General features: G+C 39.3%; 1 protein-coding gene across 2 annotated transcripts in view; it reads right to left on the bottom strand.

The window, feature by feature from the left end:
- Positions 1-21,712, bottom strand: part of PPARG (peroxisome proliferator activated receptor gamma) — a 52,332-nt gene that overhangs the window by 13,136 nt on the left and 17,484 nt on the right. For both annotated transcript variants that reach the window (XM_027887421.1, XM_027887420.1), the window contains exons 2-4: positions 7,607-7,834; positions 5,728-5,897; positions 4,245-4,383 (exon numbers count right to left, since the gene is read on the bottom strand). In XM_027887421.1, coding sequence (XP_027743222.1) covers positions 4,245-4,383; positions 5,728-5,897; positions 7,607-7,826 — 529 coding nt within the window. In that variant the 5' untranslated portion in view covers positions 7,827-7,834. The remainder of the gene's footprint in view (positions 1-4,244; positions 4,384-5,727; positions 5,898-7,606; positions 7,835-21,712) is intronic.

The following is a 21,712-nucleotide window of genomic DNA, read 5'->3' as shown; positions in this document are numbered from 1 at the left end:
AAAGCAGGCAGGTGCTATAAGCCCCAGTGCTTCAAATATAAAATTATTTCTATTGACTTACAGATTGCATTGGAATTCATCGCACTGCAAATATTTCATTTACTGTTAATAGTTTTAGAGTAGGTACCTTCTTTCACTTGCCATTTATTTTTTTTTTGTGATGGTGATACTTACTTCCTGAAAAGTGATTTGAGATATCTGCTTAAAAAATATTATAAAAGCTAAATATTACTCATTATTTTGTTATTTTTCAGTATTCTTCCTTGTTGGAATCATATCTCATTTTTTGTTTCCATGTGTTTGAGACACTGGATAGTTTTTACACATACAATGAAAACCACATGAGAAATGAATGTTAAATCAGAGCAATGTCTTCACTGGACTAAATTTTATGAATGCAAACACCTTTATGCATAATCTACTAGGGATGTAAAGCCCAAAGAGGCAGAGAAAGACACCTGATTAAAGCTGCATAGACATTTGGTATTTATTTCTAAGGAATCCTTGGCATGGGGGCTCATGATGCCAATTTTTTGATGATAATATGCAGAATAAAAAACATGATAAAATGCAAAAGATAATATTCCTGGTTTATTTTTTAAAAAATATTTTTTTCAATTCCTTGTCCGTAAGTGGAAATGGAAGAAATCCACTCCCAAACAGCAGCAGGAGTAGGTGCCACTCCCACAGGGAGCACAGAGTGTGGCAGATCAGCCCAAGTCCCGGTGGTACCACAGGTGGCTGAGCAGCTGATCCAAGTGCTGCACTGGGGTGATCTCTCCCTGCCCCAAACTTGGGGTAAACTCTGTTATACACCTTTCTTTTTGCATAGATTTTATGTTTATTAGCAATCTGCCATTCCCACACGGGATTGTTTCTTTCTGAAGGAGTGGTTTTGGGGCGGGTTAATTAAGCAGCGGATCTTTCATGACCCACTTTTAAACACTATCCCTATTTCATGAACAGGAGTGTTTGGAAGATTTCTGATCTAATTCATGAATGATGAGAATAAAGGTTCCTAAAGAAAAGGTGATTAGGACTCAAAAGTATATTTGAAATATCACAGTTCATTAACAACATAGAGAGTTGTAAATCAAACATTCTTACCTTACAGTTTCACAGACATTGGATTTAATTTTTTTTAATCTTTAGAATATATTTTAAAATATTATAGTAGTTGCAGGAGATTGTGTTTGATGTTTTAAAGTATTGTGGGCAAAATGTGGGGCAAAATTCAGTTTTGTGAGACTAGCCTATCGGTTTCCTTTTGGAAAAATCACTGACAGTCATTTTCAAGGGACTGAGACAAAAGTCAGGCACCAGGAGGCTTCTGGAAGGAATTTGGAAAGTGAGATTTTGGCTGAGGAGAGAAGAAGGGGGGACTGATGACAATGCTTACAAAGGTTAGGTTGGAAAAGGGTTCAGAGGGTGGATAAGAACTCACAGCACTTCTGGTGGTCGAGCACAATTTCAAGGATGGGTGACATCCTTTCCTGCTTTGTCCTCCACCTCCCCTGTGTCCCTCACTTCATCCTCTCTGCCCTGCACCACTGATCCTCCTTTCTGTTCATCTTCTCTCTCCTCCATCTGCTCTCAGCCTCTGCCTTATCCCCCAGGAGCCCGGGAAGGGGATCCATCTGAGTCTGCAGGGATGGGAAGGGCAGGGACAAGCCCAGGAGCTGCTGTAAGAGCTCTGGAATCACGGCCTGCTGCTCCTGCTGCGAGGGTGGAAGGGCTTCAGGTGGCAGTTTCTTTCCCAGGAATACAAGATGCTGCAAGTTTGGGCATGTGCCTGCAGCTGGAACGTGGGATCTCCCTCTTTCCTTGGGCAGTTGTTTCTTTTACTTGCATTTACAGCTCTCCAAATGTTACTAATATAAAACCAGTATGGTAAGACACTATATGCTACTTTTTACATCCTTTGGCTTTCTGTGGAAAAACTAGAACATTTATCCTTAATTACAGATTTTACTGCCTGGAGAAGTCACTGTGATTGCTTACAGACTACTCTGTAGGACACTCTATTCTTCTCATTGTCTGGATTATTTTTGAGCGTAAAGGAGACCCCACATAGATCCTAAACACAGAAAACACAAGATAAAGCCAAGGGGGATACCTGTCTGAGCTTACTGGAGACATGTGCCCAGACTGAGCAATTCACTGCTCCCAGAACTGATGACAAAGACATAGTGCCATGTGTTCTCTTTTTTCCATTACAGTACTTAGGTTTATAAAAGTAAAATCTTATAGTAGAGGAGAAAAAAAAAAAAAAAAAGAATGACATTTCTAAAATGAAAGAACCAAGCTTCTGATTAGTGGCACTTCAAAATACAATCTGAGCAACTCAGGGTTAAACACAGAGCAGCACTGTGGCTAGAGAAGGAAAGGAAAACAATATTCCAAGCATGAGAACACTACTGTCTTTTTTAACCTTTAGCCAAGTGGTATGCAGCATTTATATGTGAAAAAATGTGGCTGTAGCTGCTCAGGGTCTCCTGGCATTCCCCACTCCTGCAAGGGCCCTGGTCATTTTGCAATAATATATCTATACAAAGACAGACCTAGACTGGAACCCTCAGGCACAAACAATCCACGGTCTGATTCCAAGCCGTTACAATTTACATGTGATGTGATGAGCTTTAATCTGAAGATTTAACATTAAGAAGCATCTCAGTGTCATTGACAACACCCAGTGTTGCATTTCTTTATGCCCCTTCATAAAGGCTTGTGTCTTCAGAGGTGAAATTCAGCTCTTTTTTATACATTTGTGCATAAATTATGAACAACGAAGGTGTTTCATGCAATGTAATGTAACCAGAGTGGGCAAAAAACCAAACCAAGGCCAATGGAGAAGCAATACTGGAATAGAAACACCAACGCTGTGTTTAGGTGAACTCCTGGCTGGAACAAAGAGAAATGTCCCTTTGAGCCCTGGGACAAGTGGCTTTGCCCTTTCCTGCTCCCCTCCATGCCTCCCTCCATGGGCCCCTTTGGTGCCACAGCTCCTGCCTTGGCAGTGGCTGAACAGGAAAAAACGGCAGGTGAAATGTTAATTTTAAAATTATTCTTTAAGTTACTAAGCCAGAGGGAATGGTCTTGGCCTTCCCCTTCTTGATGGAACTGCAGAGGGTTCCCATTGACACAACTGGGAGCTGTGTTGCTGGGTTATGGGAGAATTTGGCATGCACCTCGAAAATAATAATAATAAACCATTCTGAATTACTATAAAAATACCCACAGTAGCATTTCAAAATTAGATTTATTTTTAAGTGTTACTTTTGCATCCCAGGAATTTGAAAACCATATTTTCTATTAGGAAAACATTTCCCATAGCAATTTACATTCAGTGCATGTATTAACTTTGCAAACCACAGTTAAGCTTTCCTCTTGGGGACAGTACACTCATTTTTTATATTGAAAATAATGAAAGTTCTAAAAAAACCACAGAGAAATTATTTTCCCAGTCATGTTTGCAATTCTTTACCCTTAGAATTACATAAGTCTCTATGTTATGACAGTTAATTCCTGTTTTTACTCAGCTTTGCCAAAGAAAGGCAACAAAGAATCTTCATTACATCCTTCTATCCAAACATTCATAAGTATTTCCACTTGAACTGCTCTGTTAATTTTGAAGTTCAGAGGGACTTTCTTACAAATTCTATGCAAGAGAGCAGTACCATGATATGCTTCGTGTAATCTGCTCAGCTGTGGTAACCACAGAGTCAGAGAGAACTGCAAACACCTTTCCTGTCTAAGCCTACAAATTCTACTATCAAATTCAAGTTGCTATTACTTTCAAAGTTTCAGCCCATTCTCTAGTCCACTTCTCATAATTAAGTTTTCAGCTTACAGGAAAGGCATGTTGAGCTACAGTATGCAAAAGAATCTTGTCAGAAAATAGGACAATGAATCAAAAAATAACAATTACATTGCATTACAGAAATGTGATCAGGGAGAACTACCAACAGTGTAATGGAGAGTAAAACCAACTGACATGTTACATTATGAATTACCTCCAGAAAGGCAAATCTCTACCTCTCTGATTTTTCTGTTGAAAGTAATCTCCAGTCACACACAGTCTCCTAAACTCAGGGCAATCTCTCTAACATATATTTCTGATCTGTCTGGTGTAAAGAAACTGAAGACTTCAGGTGTTAAAGCAGCACATTGAATAATCTTATTCATGTGTCAGGTTATTTTTCAAATGAAACTCTCCTATTTTCAAGTATGCTTTGTGCACTTACCATTATGTGACATTCCAACAGCGAGGCACTTCTGAAACCGGCAGTACTGACATTTATTCCTGCTTTTCTTATGGATCCGGCAGTTAAGATCACATCTGTCATAAATTAGCTTTAATCTGATTGTTCTTCGAAAAAAGCCCTGCAGTAAACATAAAAACATGTAAAAGGATGCAAGGAACTGCCAGTGTCACCATCTCCCTTCTCTGCACACACAGTGCACTGACCTTTGGGTCAGATGGCTTTCCAAAGGAAACAAAGCTCCTGTGACCATCCTGTCTGCTCCTGTTCTGATCTCATCCGTCATTTGCAACTGATAGAGGGCTAAAATTCTCAGAAAGCTGGAGAAGTTTATGGGAATCAGTGGGGTTTGAAGGACACCAGGGATGTAAGTTGGGAGCTGAGCATGAAGAGCACAGTGCCAAAGGAAGCAAAGCTCCATTTGTTCCACTATTCGTGGGACAATTTACTATGAAACAAACATGACATTTTCAAAATTTAAAGTTCACTACCAACGTAGAAGATTTTTTATAAACCACAACAAAACAAAAATTCTGCCAACAGCAGTTTGATCTCTAGCAAATTAAAGAGGTTTGGGGTTATTTCTCTTTTTACAGTCTAAAGATGCTTTCTCAGATGACTCATAATCAATTGATAAAGTTTATCCAGAGTTATCATCATTTTTAACTCACAGGGTATAATAAAAGCATAATGCCAACTCTTATATAATTCACTGTAATTTAAGTAATCTACTTAATACTTTTTTCTTTATGTGTGTTCCAAATTCAGTGCTAAAAATTTTACTTAAGCTCTGGATTGGGTCTTTCCTATTAGTTATTTTCCTCAAGATCCTGAAAATAGAGAACATGGGAATTTCACATTAAACTCTGATGTTTTTCTTTGAACTTAATGAATTATCAATAATTTCTTTCCCTGGCATTTCTTCTCTCATTCTTGAAGACTGCAATTTTTACACCATCCACTTCTCCTTTATGTGTCATAAACACTAAATATCATCGACATAAAAAAAGGTGGAGTTTCAAGGCAGAAAGCCACATTCTTTAATACCATCAGAATTCTCTAAATGTGTGAATTGAGCAAAGAAACTCTAATCAATCAGAATAACAGAGCCTGAATTTTAAATTGCTCAGTGCTTTGGAGTTGGGCACAAGTTTGCTTTTGCTGCGTTCTGTGAATTCAGATTCTGCATGTGACCTCCAGGAGAGCAGGAATGAAATATAATTGCATAACAGACAAAAGTAAAAGAAATGCACAAAAAAAAATGGAATAGATAGTAACATAAGCAAGAAAAAAGCAAGTCACAATTAAAAACCGCTTAGGAAGCCATAAGGGATATGCAGAACAATTTACTTAAAGACCCGAAACTTTGCTTTCTTAAAAGCACAGATCTGTGATTTTACTGAGTGATTATCCAGATGAAAAACAGTATCAAGTGTTCAGAGAAAAAAGCCTCTGTGCCCCTTACCTTGCAGCCCTCACAGGCATGAACACCATAGTGGAACCCCGAGGCCTTGTCCCCACACACGCGGCACTCGATGGCCATCAGCGAGTTGGAGGAATCCTCGTGGGCTTTATTGTACAGCTGAACCTTCTCTGCAAAGTAGGGAGGGGAAGGAGGCTCCATTTTGATTGCACCTGTGGACAGAGAAGATTGAAAGGATAAACTCTAGGTGTAATGAAATATGTGGAAGAAGCAGCAAGGAACAATCCCCAGCAATCACAGGAAACACGTCCAGATTCCAGGTTGCTCCACAACACAAAATGAGCAGCAAAGGATGCCAAGGGATGGAAGCTGATATTTCACTGGCAGTTCATGGGCTGAAAAAGCTGGAAGGGGCAGATTCTGATGTAGAAAGTGTATTCCAGATCTAGTTTTCAGCTCTGTAGTGTGGAATGATTTGAAGACAGGGATATTAAAAATTTATGTATGGAGAATTCATACTTGAAAGGTTTTCCTCTTCTCAGTATCTAAGCTGGTTGTATTCCTTTAAGGTATTGAGAACTACTGCAGGGAGATGGGCTGGAGTGTCTAATCTAGGCTAAAAAATATTTAAGTGTCTAATAGACCTATACATTAAATAATATATTATTGGATTATATAAATATGATAATACAATATTGGATATTTAAAGAAATTTAGTTTTCTCCTGGGGAATACTGTTCAATTTTAGTGAGACATTTTCTCTTCTGAAATTTTCTAATTAAGAGAACAATGTATAATATTGAACAAGCTCAAAAAGTAACTATGATATCTTTAAATCAATCATTACTGGTCACAGGAGAGAGCTGTGACATTTGACACTAAAGCATTACATCAGGTCCCATCTCAGGAGTGATGGAACAGACACAGAATTACAACAAGGTGAATGTTTTTCTTTTTCCAGACTGGCTACACTATATAAACTAGAAAGTTTTCTTTACTATATAAACCAGGAAGAAAAAGAAAAGTGGAAAATTATCTGTGTAAAGATCAGGGAGATTTATCCTACCTCTACTGCACTTTCTAACTTGTTATTAAAGTGTTATGAACATTTTTAATTAAACAAAAGGAATACAAATTATTAGCTGAAAAACTGTACTCATGGATACATAGCACCTGCTTTGCTGTGCAGCCAAAATGAAATACCACAATTTTCCCAGCAAGAATTCCCTGAAAGAGTTCCTGTACAGATTACTGCAAGCAGAAGCGATGCCAGATCTAAATAGAAGTGGATCTTTTAAAAGTTCCAGGCACAGCATCCTCACATTCCTACTTTGAGCAGGAATGCAGCAACAATTTACTTAAGAGCAGGTCCCTTTCTTTCTTCCAAGGAGAGTTCAGTGTAGGTTTCTTACCTTCACTGGTGGAAGAGCAGCATGTTCCATAGTATGTTAATAATCCAGGAGCACTGGTAAGAGCTATCCTGATGTTGTGACCAATATTGTAGCCAATATTTCTACCCCATCAGTTTGTTGGGCCATTTGGAATTTAAAAGCTGCCCACATTAATAATGAATATCTGTGTATGCTGGGGCATTCCTCAACAGCCAGGAGATTCATTCTGCAGCTTGTGCATAGAGTTTCAAAGGCCAGGTTACACACAAAGTACAAGGAAAGGACAGTGGAGGTTTCAGAAACAAATGGAGGGGTTCATGGCTCTAATAAAATGTGTTTCATGTAATTTTGGATACTTGATGATACCTTGCCTAATGTCCAAGTGCTGCCCTGGAAGGTGAAGGTCTGCCAGGGATATCCTCTCTTTTCTGTCTGCCCTGCAAGGGTATCGTGTGGACATCTCTGCTCCCTCCCAGAGAATGAAGCAGACGTGAACATGAAGGAAATATTTGACCAAATGCAAAGCTTACTTTGGCAATCCTGGAGCTTGATATCATACTTATAATCAATGCTTGACTGCTCAGCTCTCGCCAGAGGAATATCTTCATAGTGTGGGGAAGAAATGCTTGAGAAGTCAACAGTGGTGAATGGCTTTATGTCAAAGGAGTGGGTGTGATCATCCATTGCAGACAGATCCACGGGACTAATTCCAAAATTGATGGGCCAAAACGGCATTTCTGTGTCAACCATTGTAATCCCTGAGAACAAACAGACAAACAAACAACACATTTTTTAAAAGAGGTTCATTATCTCTGTAATGAGTTCAGGCTCAACTGTCTCACGTTCAGAGGCTTGAGGTGCAAACTCACACTCAGGTGTAGGTTTTAGGGGAGTGTTTAGGCCCCATCTAGACTTTGGCTTGTCCTCATATAACAGATTAGATGTATAATGACATTGCATGGCTGGCAATGGGCAGCGAATTCAGCTTTGAGGTTCTTAGGAAGGCTCTGACATCTCATACCATAACAGCAAACGAGATAATTGGCATCCAGGGCTCAGCCTTAGAACAGAAAGGCCGCTTTTGGTATAAAGAAATTAAAGTAGTGTCAGAGGGAAAAAAAATCACTTTTTTTTAATAGACAGATAAGAGTGACTTTAACTGTTTCTCTCAATAGCATGCATAGGAATAAAATCCCAAGGCTTTCACAAATAATTTTTCAGTTTTGCAAATTCTAATCATCATCTTCCCAAGTGCCTGAAAATCCTAAGGGTTTTTATATTAAGAAAAAAAAAGTAGTTGGTATTAAATAGCGGTGGTTTTCCTCCAAATAACAGAAATACTTGAAATCTTTGCTCATTCAGATTTGTCAAAGGTTTTATCCCACTCTTAAACCCAGGGTTCAAGGAAATTTAATTCATGACTTTTCAAATTCCATATGTATTTATACAAATTTTGAAATTAGTAAACAAATAAAAAGCTTCAATCTGCAAAAATCTTCTGCAAATGGAGTGAATTTAGATTAAGATATAAAATGCTTTTCCAAGGCCTCTCTTCTGACAGAAATCTTTGATTTCGACATATTTCAACTCTGAAAAAGCCTGTAAGTTACAGCAAGTGCAAAAGACTATTTTATAACTCGGGTCTGTGTTTGATTTTCCATGATTTATAAAAAGAACATTCTAATCTAAAAATAGAATAGATGTTACAGAACTAAAATAGCTTGGTCACTTTGGCTGTTTAATTTGGACTTCAGACCCAATCAAGAAAGTAGCCTTTAACCTCCAGATAACAGAAAGTTAGATTTGATCTGCTCTGAACCAAAGCTGCTCTGTGCCACTGCCAAAACTGCTGTAGCCAGCTGACTGCAGGGGGCCAGACCTGCTCCACGGTTTGGAGCTGCTCCTGTGTTCTGACAGAGCTAGCAGAGTGTGAGGCAGTGACTGTGTTCCCCCCGCTGTGCTGGAGTGCCAGGGGAGCCACGGCCAGCAATGCCCACTGTTCTCTGAACCCTCCCTCAGGATGGTCATCATCATCCTGCCACCCTTTGGGACTCCCAGCACAGCCCTTTAATTCCTCCACCTCACATGTGGACAACAAAGGTTGCAAGGGATCTTTCTTATTCTTAAATTTCAGATGAGAAATTCTCTCTGCAGTGGGAACAAAGGAGATGCTCGTGTATTCCCAGCCACTTCCCCTCCCAAAGGCTTCTGCACGGGATACTATCTGGTGTTAGCCTGTATGTTATCCTGCTCTGTGTGTTATCGTGTTATCATGGATAGGATATTATCTCATGTTATCCACAATGAAAGCAAGGTCTGTCTCCAAGTGCAGAACAGGATTTCTACCTACCACAAGTGACAAGTGCCTTGGTGTTATGTATTATCTTCCACACAGTCAATTTTTCTGTGAGCATGAAGTGCAAGTCCCTGGCCATCAGCTCTGGGAACTGCCTTCCCTAAACAGACTACCAAACAAAGCAACAAAATAGCATGGATTCCTTAAGAGCCCATTTTTGTAACTACCAGACAAATCCTTAATAAATAGAAAAAGAAATACATAATCTAACATTTAAATGGCTTATATTCCTTAAGCAAGTGACATCAAGAGTTATGTCCACTTTCTATCTGCTGCCTCAAGGGTGAAGAAGGAGGATGGCTCCAGGCATGGTCCCAGTTACAGCCTCAGCACTTTGTCTTTTCAAGCTGAAAGGCTCCAGTTTGCCAAGCACTGGGAGCTGAACAGCCAGTCGAGGCCGGGCTATTTCACCTCACACTCAGTGAATGACTGGGATGTTCTGGAGAAGGTGATGATGTACAGACTGGTTAATTCTCTGAAAGCCCCGAGTCATTATAACCAGTGTGTGCCGGGAATTCACTACGAGTAGATCCACTACAGCTTAGAAAGACTCAGCTAAGCATGCCCAGAGGTCTGGCTTGCTGGGCACAGGCTCCCAAAGCTAAGAGGGCACAGGAATTCCTTAGCAGGATCCTCTGGCTTCATAGTCAGCACAGCTAAATTATTCCAGCAAAGTCTACCAATAACACCACAGTGGTTTCCTGGTAAAAGTATCTCTAGCCTGGAATCTGTGATGTTTTATGTCTGTCATTACCAATCCCTGAATAGGAGGGATTGTGTTTCCTGCCTGCTGTTTTTTCCCCATTAATTGGTTTTCTCTGTGTCTGTCCACATCAGACATGCACTGTACATGCTGAGAACAGAGGAAATACAGATGCTGAGATTGCCCTGAAGAGAAACCCTGGCAATTGTGGTGGCACCTCTCAGCTCCACCGGGTCACAGAGTCATTCTGCTTTATGCTCCTCCTACTTCTGCTCTCAGGTAATAAAATCTGGAGTCAACTGCCATTTACAAGTCTTCAGTCAAAAGCCTATAAACTCCACCTCTTCCAGAGGTTAATATCCCATGACTGCTCATATCAGTTCTTCTGAGCTTTGGGCAACTAAAAAGGCTTTGCTAAATCGTTCCACTACAAAAAACATCTACTTTTAGTTTTTAAAAATCCTTATGTTGCCGATGTTATAATTTCATCTGAGATGTCCACAAAGATACCTAGAGATGACACTAGACATACACCCACGTATGTCTGAAGAGCTTCTCAAGTTTGGTGCTTCTTTCTCTACTTCTGGATAACAAGTTGTACGTTATAGCATTTCTTTAAACAACAAAACAGCGAGGCATCAGTAATCCCAAATTAATATCGTTCATAAACATTTCTGAATTATGAGAATTTTCAGGTTTGCTCAGGTTTTGGGTACAAAACACCAATCATTTCATTACAGTTTTAAAGTTCAAATCTTCACCTATGGCTTACTCAAAATCAGGATATCTTGCTCAGTTTAATAAAATTTGCTATTACAGTAGAAACAGTGAATTTCACTTTCCAAATGGATTTATATTAGCAATACTAGACTAAAGAAAACCTTTTGTGACTATTCTTTCATTACTGAAACCCAGAAAGTGAAAAGTGTTCCTATGTTTAATAGTTAGTTTACAAATATTCCTATTTTTCACATATCTTCACTTGATTTTTGCTGTGTATTTTGTCTTTCCATTCACCCCCCACCCCCCACCCCCCCAACAACAAAATGTCAATATTTCCCTCTGGAGAAAACCCAACAACTAATCATCTTCTCATGGCTTTAAAAAAACCCTTCATATCATGAAGTCACTTCATTCCCTAGCAATCTGAACTTGAATTGCTTTCCAGCTTCTAAGACAGGTTTTCACTGCACTTTTCATATTAGGAAAACATAAAATATAACATAAGAGATTACCATGGCATGAAAAGCATCTTGGATCACGAGCTCCTCTTTACCATAAACACTACCTGTGCTCAGTTAACCTGAAAGGCCTGTTACACTACATTCTAGACACGCTCTTTCCAGACAAAACTACCAAAATATGACCCTAGAGGTATTTAATGAAGCAATCAGAACACGCTAACCTCAGAGGAGTTACAGAAAATCAGAATTAAAAATGGAATAGATAAAGCCTCTCAGTTGGAAACATCATTAAATTCAAAGCAATAATATAATTATATGATATGGATGGGTATAAATATGGACAAATACATATATGATGAAAATACTGATTTTTTATTTTCTTTAACTAGAGCATATTTAATGGAATAGTTTGAATTTCCTCTCATGTATAAATGTGTCAGTTTGTCAACTAAGCTCAAGCAAGAACTGCAGAACTTAATGGTACTTTTGCTGATTAATTAAGGCCAGCTCAGACCTCTCTGAAATGATGCCCTACATAAGTTGGTTAAGATCACACAATCATTCCTTGCTTTTAATAAAAATGTAGAGATGGTGAAGGGGCAGCTTGATATCCCTGTGCGTTTAAATTATCTACCTATTAGGAGGAGCAATAAAATGCTTCGTGTGTGCCTTGCAAAAGCACAAGTACCCCAAGTGATGGCACCCCCCCTAATCCAGCCCCACGCTGCTCTGGAGGTGGGAATGCTGCAGAGGGGCTGTGTGGAGGATTGCAGCCTCGTGCTAACACAACTGCATTCCCCTTCCAACAACTCCCTTCTTTCCTTGCCTCTGACACAGAAAGTCGATGTGGCAACGGGCAAGCAGCTCAAGCCAACATTTTTGTCACTGCTGTTTTCGGGTCCTAAATGTGAGGCAGAGGGTCTGGTGATCCATTGCCTTCACAGAGTGATTCACTGATGTCTCTGGGAGGTGCAGCTGCTCAGCAATTCCAGTAACACTTGGGAAAATGGTACCACTTGGTCCTATTCATTGAACTTGGGGCTATTTAGAGAAAATTGCACCATCTTACTAAATTTACTTTTTCCTGGTGAAAATTAAAAGAGAACTGTTTAGACTTTTCTCTCAGCTCTCTACTAGTCCAAAGAAATAATAACATCTTCCCTCCCATCCCTTCCCATTCTCTGTGTTATCATTCAAACATCACTCTTCAGCAGGTGTCGTATTATTCTAAAAATTTTTAATATTCCTGATTATGCCCGAGTACAAGGAACCTTTCAGTCTTTAGGAGATACTTTCTTCAGTAATGAAATCGGTCTTTTTTCATTCACAGCATCTGCCATTATAATGGACTTTATCTCATAGACAACATTTGCATGAAATAAAGGTACTTTTGTTCTGGATAAATCACAGTGTGTGAATCTTTTTGGAATTTCAAACAATAACTCAAAGCTCTTGCTCGTAGTCATTTAATACATTCCTGGCCTGCAGGTTCCTAAACCTTCCTGCCCTGGCCGTGGCAGGACCCGCACCTCGCTGTGTCCTGTGGCTGCAGAGTCAGCAGAGGGAGCACAGCGAAACTAAAACACCCCTCTTTCCAAGAACTCCGCTGACACAATCACTGATGCTCCTAAACAAACAAACAAGCACAAACAGCACATAAAAAGAGCCTCGTTGGCTGATACCCGCAGTTCTGTGCGTGACAGAATCAGAAGGCTTCCAACGGCAGCAGCAAAAACAAAGTCACGGCAAAAGACCTATAAAGATTTGCTCCAAAAATCCATTACAGAATTTTTATTGTTCTAAAAGAAGCAGAGATACAGAGAATTTTTTTCTTTTTATCCATGCATATATTTGAACATTGTCACAATTCAGGGCAGAAATTGTTTCAATTACGTGATGATGAACAAACACGCTGAACAGCAATTTATTTGTAGGACTTTAAATAGCTGTGCAAATCAGTCATTTTCCAAGAAAATGACACATTGGAAATCACTACGAATGCGGGAAAAGGGCCCGGGAGTACTTAGGCAACTGATAGAGTGAGTATTGACAACTGTTTGTATTGTAAATTAAACCCTCAGTGTCGCCTTTCAGCACTCCCAGCCCAGGACTGCGTGTTGAGCAGGAACAAGAGCACTTCTGCATTCACTCTCCTGTGGGTACCACTGTCTCACTAGCCCTTCTGCTTTGCTTTTCAAGCATGAATTTATCAGAAATATTTACAGGAATTAAAACTGAGCTCACTGCAGAACAAAAGAACCAAACTTCTATGATTTGTTTCAGTCAGAGAACTCTAAACTAAAGCTCTCTGCCCATAATTTACCTGTAAAAATACTCAGTGTCTCTGGCAGATGTTGAGGGTCGAAATCAGCTCTGTAAGTGACTTAGTGAAGTAGTTCACAGATGACTGATAACGTCACCTTTTAGAAGGGATGGTGTGAAAAGCACTGCTGACTCCAAGCACATCAAGATTATAGATGACATTTTCTTCTCTGTTCCTCAGGTCCAACCCATCTAAAAATGGCCCAAAAATCAACATTTCCACTAGGAAAGACACCGGACAACACCACAAAGATGCCACATAGAGAATACACTTTTGACAGAATGGGAATAAACGCTCCACCTAAAACAAGCTGAGTGGTTCTAGCCCGGGAGGGTTTGGCAGCCCTGCGAGCAGAGGAGGAGCAGGGCTGTCCCAGGACACACCTCAAGGGTTAATCACTGAGTGGGAGGGGGATGAGCTTAGGAAAGTCTCCTTTGCCATCCACTGTACCGACCTGCAGAACCAGCACAGGGCCCAGATTCTGAGAGCAGAAAGAGAAGCAGCAAGTGCAACGTTCAAGGGGTCACAACCAAGCAGGTACTCCCAGGAACAGCTTGAAACACCACCCCCAGAGGCACATTTGTGTTCATCTCCACAGTCATGGAGGAGTGGTGAGGGCTGGATGGCTGAGAACACAGGCAGGGCACTGTGCATGGGCTGCAGAGACCAGTGACACCCACAGCCTTCAAGGAGCCAAATAAAAAGTACAGGAGGACTCAACCCATTCATCCTGCAGCAAGGCTGCACAGTAAAACACCAGGACACACTGTATAAATCCAAGCACTTGAAAAGGCCAAAAAAACCCCAACTCATAAATCAGTAGGAAAGGTATTTTAGCCCTATAACTGAATTATAACTACAGGCTGTGTTCATTAAAAACACAGTCCATAAAATTTACTACAGTGTTTAAGAGGTAGCTGTTAATAGAAACAGGGAAAAAAGCCCATTCAGGGAATAATAGAGCTGTTTAATTTTAAATATATTTTCTATATTATGCCTATGTAATTCACACAAAATGGTAAGTGGCCTGGGTTCTTATTTGAAATAGCAGCATTTTATACCCTTACAGCAACATAAACCATTGCAAATATAAATGCAAATGAGAGACAAGCTCAAAAATGCCACAGGCTACTCAAATATGCTACAAATTCTACCATTCTATTTCAAGTAGTTAATGTCGGGTTGTTGGATTCTGATACTTGATAGATATTGATGAAACTTCAAATTATTTTAGGATATAAAAAAACTGATTGCAAGGCTGTGCTCAGGCAGCTTAAACAGGAATTGAGAATATTGGATTATGGAAAATTTTCTGTATAAGAAACACTGACTTATATAACTGGAAAGCTCATAGAAAGATGGCTCAGATTTAAGAGGAACAGCACTTCAAAATCATGGACAGCACAACTACAAACTCCTGGAACTGACACTGTGTTGGGCTTCCAGTGGTAAAAGTCCGACTACTGTGGAGTTAAAATGTTCTACTGCTGGCACAGGACTGGCAGCACACAGAGCTGAGGAGATCATTTCTGCTCTGTAAAGTCAGATTCAAAGTTTGTGGGAAAGGGTCCTCAAACTGTTCTTAGAAATACCTGAGCAGAAAAGCTGCACTTTCCTAGTTACAGGCAGCTGCATTCAGGCTTTGTGAGGCACTGTGCACTAGAACTGAAATTAGTCCTGATGAAAGACCTTCCAATGCCTTTCAGAAATGTCTTAAAAAAGCCTCCCACTCTTCGAAATAGAAATGATTGTTATTTGGCTTCTTTGAACAACAACAAAAAAATCACCTCAAGAAGCATAAAAATCTGAAAAATAAGGTGTCACCTGACTGCTAACTTAAAATCAGAGTGAACCTCTCCAGAACTGTAGTGGGCAAAGGCCACATGTCAGCATTTCCAATGTGCCTACTTGCCTTAGTAGAACTTAACCCTGGCTCGTGTTGGGCTGGAGGGATTTGAGGAAAGCAGAAGCAAAGAGCACATCTCCAACCCGCGCTGGCAGCGCTGTAAAACAAGCTCATTATATAATATGTGGGCGTCGCTCTCTATGAATCATTGTGATTTAAAATAGGATCCTGATAGATAGGCAATGAATCACGGGGAATTTTGTAATCAGCAGAAGTTGGGTTCTCGGGAGAGCCCTTTGCCCCCTTTGGCAGAGCGGGACAGCTGAGGGAAAGGCGGCTCCTGGCGTGGAGGTGCCTCCGAACACCGGAGGAAGTCATTGATTTTAAAATAGATCAAAAATGCTGTGTGGGACACAAGATAGCAAAGCTTTATCAACTACAACAACACAACACAATTCAGTTGACAAGAGTGCAACCATTGTCAGGACTGTGCTTGGCCCTAAGGCTTGACACACCCTCAATAACTGGCATTTATTATAGTGGGGAGACTTTGTGTTGCTCGGGTCCAGCAAAAGTTGTACCAACTACAGGAAATTCAGATCATTCAAAAATGTTCTATTTGCCATTAAAAGTATTGTAAGAGTAAATTACCCGTTCAGAAGTTTGATATGCAGACCTATGCATAACTTGTGACTGTGCTCTCAGAGGCCAAACTCACTTTGAAGTCAATTGAAAGTTTTACAGCTTCAATAGAAATTCAGTGGTTAGGCCACAGTTAAGCAAAACACTCATTTATTTGCTATATTTTGAATAGTGCATTAGTGCTAATGGGATTTAAACTCTTGCTTGAAGTGAAGCATTTTTAAAACCTCAGTTCCTGGCTAGGGAAGATACATAAGTATTATTAAATTACATACTGTACACAGGTCCACACACAAATAAATCAATGTATGTTGCAATAGAGATCCATAGGAAATGAGGTTCTCATAAAATGCCATTTGTCCTGCGTAAAATCCCTGTTTGTCACTCACCCCTGTGCCCAGAGCTGACACAGTCCAGGCCCAGCTGCCAGTGGTTCTGTTCAGCCAGGGCCGGTGTGTGTTCCAGCAGGGAACAGCACTGGCTGGAGCTCTTCAGGACTCAGGGACAGGAGAAATGCTATTTATGAGTTTATGCTGTGCTCACACATGATGCATTATATGAACATTTGCCTGTTGTTTTGTGGCTTCATAAGCCCTCGTGAGATTATCACAATTTCAGGAGTAACGTGGCAAAACACACACCAGAGATGTGTGAGCACTGCACTATTTACCAGCCAATCTTATGCTCCACTGCTTATCTGGTTTCATTGGGTCATTATCACCACGTCTCTTAAAGTATTTTAATTTACTAATAATAGACTCCATTCTTTGAAAATTATGCTTAGCCAATAATTATCAACTAAGGTGCCAATTCAACAAGAAACTTTAGAACAGTTGTACTCCTTTATGAATCTGAATACCAAGTTTGCAATTCTTTTTGAAATGTTAATAACTTTATTAGCAAATGTATTTTATGTGCACAATATCCAGCTAATATTTTTCTTCTAAAACATTGTAGGTGCAATAAATTTTACGCTAACACTGAAGAATTTAATTAATTAATTAATACTTAAATAATACTTAAAGAATTTAATTAATACTTAAATAACCACATTAGGCTCTCTCAATCTACTTTGCAGTAGTAGAGGATTTAGGGATGCAGGATACTCTTGGTAAAAAGCCTGGGATTTTTGCCTTTCCTCAGACTCTGTCATGTCAGTGCTTTTTAATGTTCACAAGACAGTAAACTTCAGCATTGTTTCCAAGAGATGAGCTAATAAGGCACACAGCTGTAATAGGGTAAAACATACTCGTTGATATCCTAAAGGCAGTTCCCTGCCATGGCAGAATCCTGAATACTCCCACAGGAAGAGGAGGAGGAAAAAATGCCACATGAGTTTAAACTCATTCCTTGAATTAAATCCCACTTTTAAAGTTTTTCCTGGCAGTCAAAGAGATTGAAAAAAATTATCCATAAAAATGCTTCTCTGGTATCGGGATGAGTTGTTTTCAATCCCAAAGCTGTCATCTTCAAAACACTAAAAATGCAAAATATGTTTGGATGTGGTAAGACTATATGCAGGGCCCACATGATTTGAGTGAGTGCTATTTTTTGCAAAATACTTCAATCTCTTGGACAATCACCAAGTTGTAAAAGTTAAAAAGCACCATGTTGCAAATCTCATTCATTAACATAAACATGCTCAGCACAATTTCTGCATTAAATATAGAGAATATCTCAGTATAGCAATACATACACTTCCCCATGTAGAACTGGATATCATTTCTGATACATGCCAAGTATAAGATAATACTCTATGTGTGTGTACAGTCACTAAACTATGTGATGTCAAGACAATTCAAACACATCAAAGCTCAAGAAAGCAGATAAATAGCACCAAAGAGAGTTTAACATTGAGGTTGTTTTTTTTTTTAAAATGCCTCCTGAATTAATCAGAACAAAAATATGTTTGGATTTTGTGGGGAATGCAGGTTTTTTTTTAAATTAAATTTTATTAAATTATTTGAATTTTTATTTATTGAAGGGTATTTTTCTCAGCTGCTGAAATTCTTCAACCAGACCTCTCTAAGCTCAGTGCAGAGATGAAGGACACTCTTTACTCCACTGCAATTGTTGCCACTGCTCTGGCAAGATAAACACCAGGCAAGAGAAAAAAGAGTATCCCAATTTGATTCTATGTAACAGCAGCTTTCTGCCAGTGAGAGCACTCAGCTAAATCATTTAATAATAAAGGCACATGAACTTTTGTACACCTCTCATCTGTTGCACAAATGTATCTCTTTCATCTTTTAAATGAGCAAAAAAAAAAATTAACCTTCTCAAGTGTAGGAACTGCAAAGCACACAACCTGCTCAGCCACTTTGCAGCACCGGAGCAATCTCTTGTCATCTGACTGCTGTACTTTTGACCCTCCAAAAAATTCCCGGCTAAACCATATTGACATGTTTTCACATGTGATCTGATAATTATTGTTCTCAATAGTGTTGGATACTTATCACATGTTTAGATCAGTGTTCTCTGCATCTCATGTGCTCCATCTCTGGAAAGATGAGTTTTTCCACCCAGCTTTAAAACTCTGCTGTGAAGGTGACTTCGGGCTGCCTGCACAGGGAGTGTGGATTCGGGCCACAAGCAGGGTGAGCTTGCTTTTGTAACTGCAATTGCAACACTGCCAGAAGTCTTTAATGAGCACCAGCAAATTAATGTTGGATCGTGCTCTAAATTTAAGTTGCCTTGAACAGTTTCACTTCTGAATCTTCTACTGGGCTACAAGCACCAAGAGAATCTTCCCTGTTCTTGGTTTTTTGGGGTCAGTATGAAATACAATACAACATAACATTGTGCTCAGTGTTTCAGAAGGAAAATGAGTGGACACTTTCTGATGAAAATCTCTGAAGGAGCTAGTTATAAGACATTAATTTTAAAGCCTGTGTATGACTAATTAATAGCAACCTGAGAAAAAGAATACTAAAATACCAACTCTAAAAACTCAGCATTAAATCGGCACCAACATACCTCCTTTCATGTTATTGTATTTCTTACTTTCAACGAAAAATATAGGAATTTCATCAGGATTTTTCTGGTTCACATACTTCAGAAAAACTTCTTGCAGGCTGGCACTTAAAACTAGAGGAAGTACTGAACAAAGGGAAAAAAACCTCAAAACAGCCTCAGATGCAGCACCCAGGATCTGAGTTACTGTGCAGTAAATGATACCAGACAGCCCTAGAACAGAAGTGTATTATCTTAAGTTCTAAACTAAATAAAATGGGTTGGAATTGTAAGTTTATGGGCTAACAGCTTGCCTAACCAACTCTAAGTAATCCTGGATATCAGTTTATACATCAGACGTATCAAACTATTTTCAGTTATGTCATTCCTACCATCTCATATTAATAAGCAAAACTCCCTCTACCACTGGGAAAGAAAAGACCCCAAAACATGCACCCCATAGAGGATTCAGCACAATGTTATCTGATAATTAAGAAAGGCACATGCTGAGCTCTTACACATGGTTATTGAACCCATCCCCCACAGTTTTCTGAGGAAAGCTCCCCCCATATTTTACTGAGAATCTGACAAAAGTCTTTGGGAGCAGCACAGAATTTGATGGAGATAGTTAATTCTTTTCCAAATGTAATTTCCAAGGGAAAAAAACCCAAACACAAGATGCCATTCTTTTAAAAACACAGAAGTATCTTACTACAAACACAATGGGAAAGTGCTGTCTGAACCTGAACGAAAAGATTAAAATACTCCCTACAGCTCCTTTAGGAGAAAAAACACACACAAGATTTGTGGGGGAAAAAACCCCACATTTTCATGTTCTATTTAGTTTCAAAATCGTTATTGCTTTTCAAAAAGAACTTAAATATAACCTGCATAATGATACATCAATGTAAAATTCTCCAAAGTCCTGACCTTGTTCTGGGTACACAAACCTCCTGTATTTTCTAATGAGCTATCTGGCAAGGTTTGGATTTTACCATGTCCCTGAAAACTAAAAGGTAGAAATTTCTTTGATCTTACTTTCTGATGGGTTAGTCTTCCTCTATGTTATTAATATCCTAAGAATATGTCTGCTATGACCTGGTCCTCCTTTTGCCAACCTCTCTGTCTTGAAGTACAAGTTTTTCCAATTCATCAACTGAAATTGCCTTGCTTTCCCCAGGAAGAAATAAACATTTTGACCTGCCAAGGTGTGGAAAACTATTTCCTACAGGTCACTTGTTCCCTCGTGGAACTGTACAGCAGTCCTGTAAATGTCATTCATCCACAAAGAAGGGTGTTTGGTGTTTAAGCAAATTTACATGTCTGGCAATAGCTGGCAGCACCCTTTTAGCATCCCAGGGCTTTTGCTACTGTTCTTTGCCTCTGCTATAAACTAAACATTTAAAAAGTTGTGTTTGATGTTATTCTGCAGCTTGTAGTGCTGGTGACCTCTGGCCCAGAGTGCCCACGTACAGAATGTGTCACACACTGGACAGCCCGAGCCAGTAGAGGTTTGATCTCCCAGTGACGGGGTAACTGCACAGATCATTGTGGTAAAGGAAGATGGAAACTGGCGTTGCTATTTTTGACAAGAAATGTTTCAGAGTTAAAATGACATCATTTCAGGACACAAACAGAAAGTGGAGCATCCACAGCTAAGAACAATTTACTGTTAGGAGAAAGTTATTTATGTATAATTTCATAATTCTGCTATTTTTAACAGCTAATCCTGAACAGCCATTTTTGTAAATGGGTTTCCAGCTGTAAAGAATCTACCAATGTTTGACTAAATTAGTAAAGACTCTGACTGCACTTTGTATTTTGCACACAAGTACTGTGGAGAGTATAAAGTGTCTATCAGCTCTAAGCTAGAAAATCTTGGTGTGCCCCATTCCCCCCTGCTCCACTGGATTTGGGATCTGAGATCCCAGCTCATGTAATCTTGCCTGCTTTCTTTAAAAATCTGGACTGCCATTCCATTTCTGTCTTTGACAGAATTTTCTGCTTTCAATTGAGGAGAAAAGTGTATAATCAAGTTCTAACACTGTTTCAGTAAGAATAATAATTATAGGGTTATGCAACATTAAAAATAGTGGGACAAGCAAAGCAGCTATGTTAAATTTTAACAGTCTTAAAAAGAAGGGAAGAAAGAGATTGAGAAAATTTCAGTTCCCTTCTCTGTCACGTGTTCTTGTCATCATCTTGGTTTTTTCTATATTTAAAATTCTGTAAGAATTTCTTCTGCAAGTAGTCCAAGAGGACAGCTGACAGCAAATCTTTCAGTTTCAGGTTGTAACAAAGAGAGGAATGCACCACAATTCAACACAAAAATGTACACTTAAGCACTTATATTTATAATACATTACTTATATTATCTAACTTCTTGTATTTTTTCTAGAACATTCATGGAATAGGACATCATACTGAAAACCATATTAATTAACTTTCTGAAAAGTGTTGTTTTGAACAATTATGTGTAACTATGTTTCTTTAATCTAAATACATGTGTCATCTTCACATACCAACCACAACTCATACACTGCATTACTCTGGGATACTTGATAACTTGCTTGGATTCTTTTTAAATCAGCTATTTATCTTCCATTGGACAAGAATACCAACAGTTAACC

The sequence above is a fragment of the Empidonax traillii genome, unplaced genomic scaffold (assembly GCF_003031625.1).
Source record: "Empidonax traillii isolate 1590-97213 ecotype Southwest subspecies unplaced genomic scaffold, ASM303162v1 scaffold209:size809316, whole genome shotgun sequence".
Classification (NCBI taxonomy): domain Eukaryota; kingdom Metazoa; phylum Chordata; class Aves; order Passeriformes; family Tyrannidae; genus Empidonax; species Empidonax traillii.
The sequence above is the reverse complement of the archived record's forward strand: the minus strand, read 5'-3'. Positions and strand labels throughout refer to the sequence as shown.